The sequence below is a fragment of the Solanum pennellii genome, chromosome 1 (assembly GCF_001406875.1).
Source record: "Solanum pennellii chromosome 1, SPENNV200".
Classification (NCBI taxonomy): domain Eukaryota; kingdom Viridiplantae; phylum Streptophyta; class Magnoliopsida; order Solanales; family Solanaceae; genus Solanum; species Solanum pennellii.
In genome coordinates, this window is record NC_028637.1 from 99231272 (window position 1) to 99244201 (window position 12930).

The following is a 12930-nucleotide window of genomic DNA, read 5'->3' on the forward strand; positions in this document are numbered from 1 at the left end:
TATATTTTTTTCTCTTCTTGCTTTTGAGTACATGATAAAACTGCTAGGTAATACAATGCTTAATAAAATTAGAGAAGAGAATGTGAGATGATTCAGATGATTTGTATATGTTCTTCTTCCTTCAATGGCCTTATTATAGTAGTAGTTGAATGCTAGAGGTCTTTTGAGAAGAGCTTATAATTCAAGAGTTCTGATCCTCGGAAAAAAAAGATTATTGATCTTATTTCAAGAATATATAAGGTTGTAGGCTAATCAATCTCAGTGATTTCCATTGCTGCTTCCTTGAATCAAAAATTATATGCATATGATTGCTTCCTTGTAGAGAACATGCTTTCTTCCTTAAAAAGATTTTCAACTGATTTCCTTCTTTATCTCTTGTATCCTTAGTTGATTCCAACCAATTACAGATCTTAGGTGTTTTTCTTTCATAACTAGCTCATTGTGATAGTCTTGATTTTGTTTCATCGAAAGGTGTTTCTTTTTTGTAACGTAGATTTAACATTTCCGGTAATGTTGAAGATAATAACATAGAGTACCTTAGAAAAGATTGTTTTGGTGTTTTCTTTCCCCTCCTTCCAAATCTCAACTCAGAAAAGATTTGTCATCCCTCAAAAATGAGGACAACATGATTAACTGTGTCACAAATATAAGAGGACAGGGAACCCCATACCTGTATCCTATTTTTTCTTTAGTCTAACTGAATGCACTACTTCCTTCGTCCCATAATAACTGATCACTTTCCATTTTACATGCTACTTAGAAAATCATAACTAAAATGATCAATTTGATTAATTTATTTATCTTTTATCCATATTGATGGATATCTTTATATGACATAGGGCATACAAAAGATACAAGTATGAGTGAGAGCAAGAATACAAAAGAGTAATTAAGTATTAAATGAACTCTTTGGAAAGATATATGTTAGGAACTTTAATTTTGTTTAATATTCTAAAGAGAAATTATTGGAATATTAAACATGATGATGATATTAACTATAGGGGTAAAATGGGAGAATTCAGTGATTCTTATTTCGATCTAGTAAGTGATCAAATAATTTGGCACAAATTATTTTTTGAAAGATATCCGTTAGTATGTAACAAAGGGAATACATTTTTCAAGAAATTGACAAAGTAATTGTAACTGATAATTAATGTAATTATACAAGTTCTGATAGTGATCCTCCTGAGATCATGTATTACTATCCTAATACTGTTTTGACAAGTATAAAACTGAAAATTGCTGATCAGATCTGGGCTGTGTATGATAAACTTGACTCTACGCCAAGATTCTATGCCCACATTAGGAATGTATCCGGTCCTGAATTTAAGATAAAGTTCAGATGGCTCGAACCTCATCTAGAAGAAGAACAAAGGGAGGAGTGCACGTGGATCAGGGCAGAGCTGCCTGTTGGCTGTGGGAAATTTAGAGTTGGGAATACTTATTATACTAATGATGGACTTATCTTTTCTCATAAAGTGCAGTGCGTGATGGGAGCGAGAGGTATGAACATTGTATATCCTAGGAAAGGCGAGACATGGGCCCTCTTCAAAGATTGGGATATTCATTGGAGCTCTGATCCAGAAAGTCATAGGAAGTACAAGTATGAAATTGTGGAGATTCATTCTGATCGTGTTGGGGATTTTGATATTCAAATTGGTTACCAGATAAAGTGACCGAATTTCCTAGCCTTTTCCAGCGGACTGAAGTTGGTACATTCTTTGTATGGTCAAAAGAAATTTGCATGTTCTCTCATCAAATTCCCTCTTCCAAAATGACTGGAACTGAACGAGAGGGTGTACCTGCAGGATCATTTGAACTTAATCCAGCCTCTTTACCGCTCAGTTCAGATGAATTTGGTACCCGGGGAACGTTAAGGAAGATCACAGGACTACAAATTCTGAACCTGTAGAAAATGTTTTATCTGCAGTTTCCGCTGGAACTAGTGGTAAGTCTGATAATGCGAAGACATCTCTGAAGTCAGGGGACTTGGAAGGAATCCATGACTAGTCTTGTATGTTCATTGACTTGGAGCAGAAACTATGGTCTGACGGGACTCAAAAATCAGAAACTTTCCTTTGTCAGTTTATGATCCATCAACACATTGTTCATATCAGTTTATTGCTTGACGTTAACGTAGCTATAGGGAGGACCAACAAGGCAGCAGACGCAGTAGCAGAAATGAATCTATAGTTTTTGGAAGAAGTTGTGTATTATGATAGCCCTCTCCCTTTTGTACACCCAAAACTATCAGAGGAATGAATTTCATGTTTGCACCAGCAGCTATTATCATAAATTTTCCCTATGCTGTAAGTCTGATAAATGAATCTGTTTCCCAGATGGATAATGAAATTGTTCTTTTATAAGACATGTCTTACCAATCTAACTTTTGGGGCGTATTTAAGCTTGGTTAGTCTAGTAGATGGTGTTTCAAAACTGTTAATAATTTAAAAAAAACTAATAATTTACTCAAAATTTAAAAACGTTTTTAATACTATTCTCAACCCAATGTATTTAAGTCTTTTAAGTTAATTAACAACCCACCTCCATAATAATTATCATATCATATATTATTATAAGCATGAAGCTCTAAAGTGTAAAGTTGAATTACTACTTTGCCCCTATACTATCATATCATATATATTATTATAAGCATGAAGCTCTAAAGTGTAAAGTTGAATTACTACTTTGCCCCTATACTAAATTAAAAAGTAATAAAATATTTTACCCAAATATAAATTAAATATCTAATTAAATAGTAATATTGAATTACATAATAAAGGAGCAAAATAAGAAGTTCAGCAGTCTATTCAATTACTATGTGTGAAACAACCAAATAGGATGAACACTAATAAAGTTTCAATTAATATAGAAGTTGAAACGTATTTTGCTAATTATGAGAAGTTGAAAGGGATCAAATTAAGTAATTGAGGAATATCAAAGAGTTTTTATCAACAAATCTCCAAGACTACACTATATAAACATACTCAATATTAGTCATTCAACACAAGCTTCCATTGTTAAGTGGGTACAAAAATATCTTCTAATTTTCAGGTACAATCTTATTAAGTCTAGATTTTTCCGTTTGATTTGCTAACTTCATTTGAATGATAACTTTCTAATTTTTTTAATAGGTAAAATAAATAGCTTGAAAGGTATAATCACACATATCAAAAATTGAATGTTGTTGTACACATATGGTTTGATGCTGAATGATGATCAACTCTCTTTGAAACTCTCTACGCATAGCTTCCCACAGAAAAGAAACCATGTTTAAACTTTTAAACTATTAATAATAAATTGAAATTGCAGCTGTTTGCTAGCAAAATATATCACATTTTCTTCAACAAATGTAGCAACTCCAAGTCTTCTCTAACAGTGATGGATAGTAGTTGTAAGCCTGTAAATGTAAGTCTGGGTATATCTGAAAGTTTTTAAGGAAGTAGTTACATTTGTAACGATACACATTAAGGATACAAGATGACTTTAAGTAACGTCGCATTTTCCCTTTTTAATTCTTTAACTTGATGTGTCTTTCTTGGAAGCTTTGGAGACTTATCTAATGTGCAGTAGATCGAAAATATCGAGAGAACACTCGAAAAAAACATCATAATTCTCCTAATAGTTTATTATATACTTTTTCATTTATTTTTTTTATTGATTTTTATTTGGGATACACGTGCAACGCACGTGCCCGGAGACTAGTTAATAAATAATAGTAAAGAGAGAAGAAAAGCGGCTTTGGAAAAAAGAAGAGGCGGCGGTCAGTAAGAGAATAATTAAAACAACGCTATTGCTCTGTGTTATTTAAGTAGAAGAAAAAACTAAAGCTAAAGAGAGAGTTGATACACAAAAGAGATACGAAAACAACAAATATATTTTGTGAAATTACAGATCTGAATAAGGTAGAATATACACAGACTTTAGAGGAGGACTCATATACACCCGTTAATTTTTAAATTTTTTTCATATATATATAGTCTATAAAACGATATTATTTAATTATACAGAAACTTACATAAATATACTATATTAAGAAAATCTTTACCATTTATAGCAATAACATTTTTTTCACTTAACCACTTTAAATACATTTATAATACATTTATCACATATTTTAATACGATGTATCAAGTTTTTACAAAACAAACAGAATATATTTTTAAAAAACAGTTATAACACATATTTATTATATACATATATAATTTACTTTTAATACATATTGCAGATCGCTAAAATCAGTAATTAAAAGTATCAATCCAAGAAACCACCCTTATATCAAAAGCCGTTTGGGAGCACTGGTGGAAGTTTCACTTTAAAATGCGACAACATGGGCTTGAACCCTGCAAAAGGTAGTATTTTTTGGCCTTTAAAATCAGATTTTTCATCTGGCCCCGACCCTTTACTTTACCCTTGAGTCGCTTTTAGTGGTGCCCTCATGTCCTTGGTAACTGGAAGTTCTCTTAATCATGTCTGTCTCACTTCTCTCATGGGGAAGTCACCCCTACTTTACAAACGAGAGAGAAAGAAAGAAAAAAGGGAAGAAAAGAGAGAGTAGAGAGAGAAGTGAAGATAACTATTTTACTTTTTTTCTTGGATAAATTAATCAGCAATGATTATGCTTTAGGGTTAGAATGATAAAAACGATTCCATTTTGTATATCAAGGACCATAACCGTTCACACCTCATACATTAATGTAATGAATGGCTTAAAAGAATTGAGCTTGGTCTATTTAAATTAAGTTAATATTTAAATTCCTAACTAATTTCCCACTAATTACTTGATATTAAGTTAACATTTAAATTCCTAACTAATTTCCCACTAATTATTATTTAAAAGAAAAGGAAAGCAGCTTTGGCAAAAAGAAGAGGAGGCAGTCAGTAGAGTATAAAAACAACGCTGTTGGCTCCAAAGTCCAAACCAAACAAAACAGTCGAGGGCAGAATCGTTGGAAGCAAATTGAAATTATTCGGCAAAAGTATTGTGAGTCCAATTTTCAGCTATAGTCTATAGCATGTTTTAGATTTGTTTTTCGCATTGAAATGTTTTTATCAACAAATTGTAGTATGATTGCATATTTGAAAAATGTACTGAATCAGTTTTGCCATGACAGTTACATACTGATTACTCTTGATTCTTGAAGTTATGCTATTTCAGAGTTATTATACACCTTTGGATTCAAATTTAACACAAGAAGAATACGAATATATGTGGTATTATGAATAACTATTCAGGAAGTTAACTAACTTCTCATTGGATACTTTCTTAGACTTAATATGTTAGTGTTGTTGTTTATTGAATGCTGATGATAGATTTAGATTTATGGTTTGCTCCTGGTACAGAGGAAACTCTGCCAAATTTAGGCTTAGGCCTACTGAGCGTCGGTAAAGGTTTGTAGATTGTTACTGTTTGAACCTCTGTGTTTGTGTGCACTACAGAACTGAAGATAAAATGCTGCTTTGTCTCTGTCACTGGGGCAGGAAGACAAAGATGCTTCCAGATGGATCCATTTTGTATGCGGGAGGTATTACTGATCAGTTTATTGTAGAAACAAGCATAAACTACAATGACTTTGTGAAGGCAGTTTTTGATCGATTAGGCATTGATTCTTCCGATAAGATGTTGCATTTTACAGTGAAGTTTGATAGGTCAGAACTGATACGGCTGAGGGATCAAGAAGGTGTTGATACCCTGTTACAATTTTAAGATGGCTTTGCTCATGTTTATGTGTCAAGTTTGCAGGAGGAGCCTTATTCTATACCGCCATCATTTGGTGCGAGAAAAGTAGAACTTGATGTTGTATCTTATTCAGGACAAAATACAACTCCTGNGTTTGATAGGTCAGAACTGATACGGCTGAGGGATCAAGAAGGTGTTGATACCCTGTTACAATTTAATGATGGCTTTGCTCATGTTTATGTGTCAAGTTTGCAGGAGGAGCCTTATTCTATAACGCCATCAGTTGGTGCGAGAAAAGTAGAACTTGATGTTGTATCTTATTCAGGACAAAATACAACTCCTGCAGGTGATGATGAGAATAATTTGGAAAGCGCATTAGAGAAGGCACAGTTCCAGTCAGCTGGAGATAGTAGTAAACCTCTGAAGGAAGCAATAGCAAACCAGTCAGCTGGAGATCGTGAACCACAGCAGAAAGAAGCTGTTGGTGTTGATGATCAAAAGATTGCTGGTACAACTAGGTTGTGCAGTAGTTCAAAATCAAATACAATTTCTGATAAAGACAATTCAGATTTCCTTCAATGTTGTCATCCTGAATTCAGTGATTTTTTCAAGCATAAAGCTGAAAATTGCTTTGCAGTTGACCAGATATGGGCTGTCTATGATGATGTGCACGATGCTATGCCAAGAAAATATGTCCGCATCAGCAAGGTATTTGGTCCTGAATTTAAGATCATGTTCAGATGGCTCGAGCCTTGTCCAGATGAAGACCAAAGGGAGTGTGGTTGGGTCAAGCCAGGCTGTGGGAAGTTCATTAGTGGGGATATTCATTCCACTTCTGATCGATTTTCTTTTTCTCATCAAATGCATTGTAAAGAGGGGACGAGTGATATGTACATTTTATATCCTAGGAAAGGGGAAATATGGGCGCTTTTCAAAGCTCAGGATATTCTTTGGAGTCCACTGAGTCATAGTGAACATAAGTATGAAGTTGTGGAGATCCTTTCTGATTTTGTTAAGAATGCTGGTGTCAGAATTGGTTACTTAGATAAAGTTACTGGATTTGCTGGTATTTTCCAGAGAACAAAGCTGTTTAATTCTAGTTCGTTCGTTATAAAGCCAAATGAACTTTACAAGTTCTCTCATCGAATTCTTTCTTTCAAGATGATCAGAACTGAAGGAACAGGTGTACCTGTGGGGTCGTTTGAACTTGATACTGCTTCTTTACCCCTTGATCCAAATGATATTTGGTACCCTGGAAAAGTCAAGGAAGAATCAGGAGTCTACGTTGTACATTGACATGGATGGAACTGAAATTTTCTGTCATTAGTTGCTCGATTAGTAGACTTCGTGATTGCAGTAGCTGCAATAATGGTTATGATTATGATGTTTCATTTGATTTCAGTAGCTCGAATTATGATTTTCGAATTAAAGTGTCTCTTGTGTTTGTAACTTAAAAAGAGAGAAAAAGAGAAGAAGCTGAAAGACACCAGTAATGCTTTTATCTTTTGTAAAACTCTTCTGTAAAATTGAAGTAATGGTATAAGAATTTGAGTTAAAGCTGAAAATCTTTCTAAGTTTCACTTGCATTCTATTCTAACTGTTAATTGATGCAATGGAGGTCATTATGTTTAACAAAGCTAAAAGGATTTGACTGCCAACATAATCAAATCTAATACTCCATTCATATATTTTTATAGTTCAAAATAAGTGAACTTATTCAATATTCAACAGAATTATTGAAACTTCTTTTCATATTTTTAAATAGTCATAATGAAAACTAACATTTTATTTATGTCCTTAAATGTTTTTCTCAAAAATTGTGCCATAAAACACCCCGTCTCAATTTATAAAAGAATTAGTTGTTTTTTCTCGTTTTATCTTTTGTACTCCTAGTAATTATATTTGAAAAGTACAGACACCATTCACTAAAGTAAATATTCTCTTTTTAGTCTACATCAAGTGAAATTGTTGGGGGCATACAGGGAGGGGTGTCAAATGGGTGGATAGTGTTGAAATTAGAAATATTAAAATAGATTGAAATAGAAATTGGATTGATTTATGATCCGCCCAGATTTTATTTTAGACTCAAATGAGCTAAAAATGATTGGGTCATGACCCGTTCAATTTGACCAGCTTAATCTCAGTAGTTTCAATATATTATTACTAAAAGATATAAAATAGATAATAATTCATATATTTTATATAAGAACATATATTATATCAATGCAAATAAAGAATATTAAAACTATTTAAAATTGAAAATTAAATAAGGTTCAATTGAAAATTCTATTAAAATGGTTAAAATTTGAATGGTTTAAAATTGCATAATTTAAATTACTTTCAGCCCAATTTATAAAATTTTGGACGCAATAAATCACTTAGTTATGTTCTAACTTTATTTTTGACAGCCCAGGGCATGAAGCATACTTTAAAAATATATATTTAAAAACATAAATGAAATGCAACTTTTTACAATTAGCCCCTTCTATTATTCACACCAACTACTGCATCGATTCATTTTTACTTTGATATGTCTAATAATATCTTTTTTTGATTTATAAAATTAATAAATAATTTGTCATTTTGAATAATGTTATTATCATAGTTATTAAACATTATTTATATTTAAATAACTTATATTTAATAAATATAATTAAATTATTTTTTTATCAAATACTTCTTCTTAATTTCAGAAAATTCATTTTAAAAGATTGGGAGATTCAAAACCATCTTCATTTGAGCTTTATGCTAAAATAGTTTTCCACAATCGTACGTAGCAAAACCCGAAAAACCCTGGCACCTACTTCCTCTCAATTGCAACAAAAAAAAGTTAAACAAGAAGAGCAGAAATGGATGTTAATGGGTCAGCAATGGAGGTTGATGTTGTCAATGTAAGTCCTTGTTTAACCAGCTTTGTTGATGATGGTACTGTTGAGAGTCACAGGTACTTTCTTGCACGCAAAACTATGCTCGAAATGCTCAAAGATCGTGGTTTTGCAATACCCAATTCTGAAATCGACACCACCCTTCAAGAATTCAGAGAGAAATATGGTCAAAGACCTGATGTTGAGCGCCTCAGAATCTCCGCCATGCACAGAACTGACCTTACCAATAAGGCTAGTTACCCCTCTTTCCTTTCTTGAATCGCCTGTTTTTAGCTTCTTGTAGTGATAATTTCTCTTAAGTTTCAATCTTTTGCCTCCTTAAAGACAGTATTAAGGAACTCTGAGTTCTTTCCTTTTGTTAGTGAGCGAAATTTGGGGAATCAGCGAAAAATATTTAAGTATCTTTGGTCTATGATCCAAGGAAATGGGGAGATCAGTGATGATGTCACACATCGTGTTGGTGTGGCATGGATGGAGTGCAGCTTTGTATCCAGAATTTTGTGTGATGAGAAGTTACCATCAAAATTTAAAGATATGTTCTTTAGAGTGTGGTGGTTAGGCGGACTTTGTTGTATAGGGCAGAGTGTTGACCCATCAAGAAATCCTATGTTGAGAAGATACAAATAGCTGAAATGATGATGATGAGATGGATGTATAGGCATACTAAGAGCCATGAGATTAGTAATGAGGATATCCGTGAAAAGTGGGACTGGCCTTTGTGGTGGAAAAGATGAGGAAAGAGAGACTCAGATGATTTGGACATGTAAAGAGGAGATGTGCCAATGCCTAGTGGGGATGAGGAGAGACAGAGATAGGCCGAAGAAGTATGGGGAGAGGTGATTAGGTAGGATTTGATGCATTTTCAGCTTATCAAGGACATTACCTTAGATAAGAGGGTGTGGAGGTTGCAGATAAGTGTAGAAGGTTAGTAGATAGTCGAGCGTTGTTGCAGTACTAGCCTATTCATGTAATCTGTGGCTTGGTGGTAGTCTAGAGCACTGTATGTGTCGTAGTATTAGCCTATTCTTGTAGTTTTTTGACTTTTGGTATCTGATATCATCTGTTGTTTATCATTTTTAGGTGATCTCACCTTGTTGTTGATATGACGGGTCCTTCCTCTGCACTCTTCCCTATTAGTTGTCATGTTTTTTTTTAGCTGTTTTTTTTTCTTTGACTTGCTTCACTTGAGTACACTCTATCCTCCAAGACCCCACTTTTGGAAACAACCTCTCTACCTCCAATTAGTGGAGGTAAGGTCTGTACTCTCTACCCTCCCAAGACCCCACTTTGTGGGATTCCATTGGGTATGTTGTTGTCAATAAGAAAATTGTTTACCTTATCAAAAAAAAAAAAAAGTTCATCACTCAGCTCCATATCCGAATTTCTCCCTTTGGGGTTCATATATATTCAAATTTCTTGTTGATTATGCTACAAGTGCATCAATCCTGTTCTGTCTAATGGAAATGTTTTATATGCTCCATAAGTCTTCTTATGGAAATTGGAGGCTCGGCTGAGTTCAATAAAACAAATTTTAAAGAAGTCAAGGAAGTCATTGCATTAACTGGTTGGAATACTCAGCATATTGGAAGATGGTCTCTGATGAAGAGGGACTTTCAACATTACATTCATGTGCTTCATAGATTTACTAACTTCTTACATATTTGAACTTGTTGCAGGTTTTGGTCATCTTCTGTGGGGCAAATTCGGTGAAAATGAATGTCATCCGCAGTATTTTATCTCAAATAATGAACAAAGAATCCTTGAGTCGGCTGATATTAATCATTGAAAATCCAATGACTAGTCCAGCTATGAAGGTTGTGGAGGACTCCCCATTCAAAACTGAAATTTTCCAGGTAAAGTATGTGTTCTTGTTGGTGTTTTTTGGTGTGAACAGTTCTATTGCGAGGACTAAACATGGGTACTTATTTGGCTATTATTAATATGTGTGCTTCATTTGCTTTAGATATGCTTGGCTAGTGAGTTAGATTTCAGAATGAATAAGGATTTGTCATTATTACCATTTACCTAAGACTGTACAAAAGGTGTATGTTCAAAAATGGCTTTCCCTATTTGAAGTCTCTTTTAGTTGCTTGATCATTCAAAAGTTTCTATTTGGCGAATAAAGCTTGCAACCCGTAAAGCGTTTCTGGTTTTCTATGAACTTCCATATCTTTCTAGTGTTACCTGTGAAATAAGAAAAAAACTGAAATATTCTTCCCAGTCTGGCTTAAAAGGAACTACATTTACTTGGTTATTGGCTCCCCCTTAATTAATCTTTTGCCAAGACAAGTCCCAAGCTCTCTTTTTTTTTTAAAAAAAAATAACAACAAGTCCCAAGCTCCATTTTTTCCATTTACTGAAGGTTTTGTGGTATTGGCCATTTGTAAAGAATAAATGTTACATCTCAGCAATATGCTAAGTGTCTGGCTCCTCTTTGCAAACTCTTTCAGATCACAGACTTGCTTGTCAACATTACAAAACATGTTTTAAAGCCGAAGCATGAGTTGTTGACCAACGCTGAGAAGGAGCAGCTATTGAAGAAGTACAACTTGGAAGAGAAGCAGGTTTGCCTTTGAATTTGCAGAAACATGCTTGTATATCTGTACAACTGTGCATTCCTTAGTCTATCCGTACAACAGCAAGTCTTTTGTGAGTAAATTCATAAGAAAAAACAATGGATTAATTTTTATCTGGCTAAAATCAACTGTCTTGGAATCAAGCTTTAGTACTTGCTGCCATCTACTATGGTTGAGACACCAAGTTATTGTCACAGTTTAGGTAGTATCCCAGATACTATGGCATTTTGAGCCAAGACCTAGAATTCTTTTGCATCTCCTTTTGCATAGAGTGTTGTCTTAGAGGAGGTTAATAACAGGAACCTTCTAATACTTATCTTTTCATGAAAACATTGTAAGTTTAATGTTGTAGACCAGTATTAGTGACAGCTTTATGTTCGTCATTATCCCTTTACCGTGAGGGTGAAATGACTCAAATGCTGTTCTAAAGACTGTTGCCATTAGAATTTTAGGTACTTATAGACTGCTGCCTTTTTAATGAATGGGAGACAGTACTTGCCCTGTCTCTCACACACTACTTATCAGACATTAACATCTAGGACCTTAGGTGAAGAGACATATTTCTGCCTTCATCTTATGTAGACCAATGGTATTGTTGCTGTGCATTCTCTCTAATGATCTCAGCAGAAATTCGTAGTTCTTATGTCTATCTATATATGCACTTCAATTGACCACTCTTTCTTCAAAAATTATCAATACAGTTTCATTTATCTATGTTTTTCTGAGTATTGTTCTTGTATTGATATTTTCCAGCTACCGCGGATGTCTCAGAAGGATGCAATAGCTCGGTACTATGGATTGGAGAAGGGGCAAGTTGTGAAGGTCACATACAACAATGAGATCATTGAGACACATNTATTGATATTTTCCAGCTACCGCGGATGTCTCAGAAGGATGCAATAGCTCGGTACTATGGATTGGAGAAGGGGCAAGTTGTGAAGGTCACATACAACAATGAGATCATTGAGACACATGTTACTTATCGCTGTGTCTGGTGATGCGACTATGTAAATCCTATGTAGCAGTGTTGTTCTGTCGTACGTTGAGCGAGTCTGCAGCAGCCTAAATGAAGAACTTGTAGTAGTAATATGTGAAGTACATTATCATTGTTGCTATGTATTTTGTTGTATATCCAGATTGCCTTAACTTCATACTTTTGGGCTAGTAGGGGTGATGGTGGCTGCTCTAATTTGCAAAATTTGACCATGTTGCTATGTTAATCGGAGTTTAATAGCTATTATTGACTTTGTGCATTTATCTATCTTCACTAATTTATATATTAGGGAAGAGCTTAACTTCAATACGCTCCCAGTGAAAGAATATTTCACACAGATCATTGAATAGGTAATTATGGATAACTTGTACAAGATTTTGTCTCTGACTTATGACAGGAAATTAAAGTTCTGCATGCCTTTATTATATAAGCAAAGCAAAATTTCATAATTTAAAATTATATTAAAGTTAAAAATCATAACATTTCATATTTTAAAATACTAAAGATATAGTAGTAAAAGAAAATGTATATTATTGTATCGATAGAATTCCAAAATAAATTTCGGATCTATTTTTTCAAAAAACATTAAAATAGTTTAGTACATGTACAAATATTATCTGACCGCCAATAAGAAGTCATAATAACGATTAATATTTTTATGTAAAGAAAAAGTTTCAGCATTTCAATTGGGAGAGATTTTCCATTATCCAGTAAATGGTGAAGCCCTAGCTGAGAAATTCATCACTGCAACCTTTGGGGTTTTAGTAGAAACCCCCCCCCCCCCCACATTTGGTT

The 12930-nt window shown here is 33.9% G+C and overlaps 2 protein-coding genes across 4 annotated transcripts; both read left to right on the plus strand.

Moving 5' to 3' along the window:
• The first annotated feature begins 4904 nt into the window (after window positions 1-4904).
• Window positions 4905-7245, plus strand: LOC107007732. 2 transcript variants are annotated; one of them, XM_015206478.2, is made up of 3 exons: window positions 4905-4984; window positions 5440-5649; window positions 5842-7245. In XM_015206478.2, exons 2-3 carry the CDS (start codon window positions 5453-5455, stop codon window positions 6974-6976), a joined length of 1332 nt encoding a protein of 443 aa, XP_015061964.1. In that variant the 5' UTR covers window positions 4905-4984; window positions 5440-5452; the 3' UTR covers window positions 6977-7245. The 2 variants fall into 2 exon arrangements, with proteins under 2 accessions (XP_015061964.1, XP_015061965.1); XM_015206479.2 differs by lacking the exon at window positions 4905-4984 and having other exon boundaries at window positions 4997-5649.
• Window positions 7246-8400: 1155 nt separating this feature from the next.
• LOC107007738 (DNA-directed RNA polymerase V subunit 5A-like) lies at window positions 8401-12396 on the plus strand. 2 transcript variants are annotated; one of them, XM_015206490.2, is made up of 5 exons: window positions 8401-8796; window positions 10242-10418; window positions 11016-11129; window positions 11895-11994; window positions 12114-12396. In XM_015206490.2, exons 1-5 carry the CDS (start codon window positions 8530-8532, stop codon window positions 12137-12139), a joined length of 684 nt encoding a protein of 227 aa, XP_015061976.1. In that variant the 5' UTR covers window positions 8401-8529; the 3' UTR covers window positions 12140-12396. The 2 variants fall into 2 exon arrangements, with proteins under 2 accessions (XP_015061976.1, XP_015061977.1); XM_015206491.2 differs by lacking the exon at window positions 11895-11994 and having other exon boundaries at window positions 12014-12396.
• The last annotated feature ends 534 nt before the right edge of the window (window positions 12397-12930 follow it).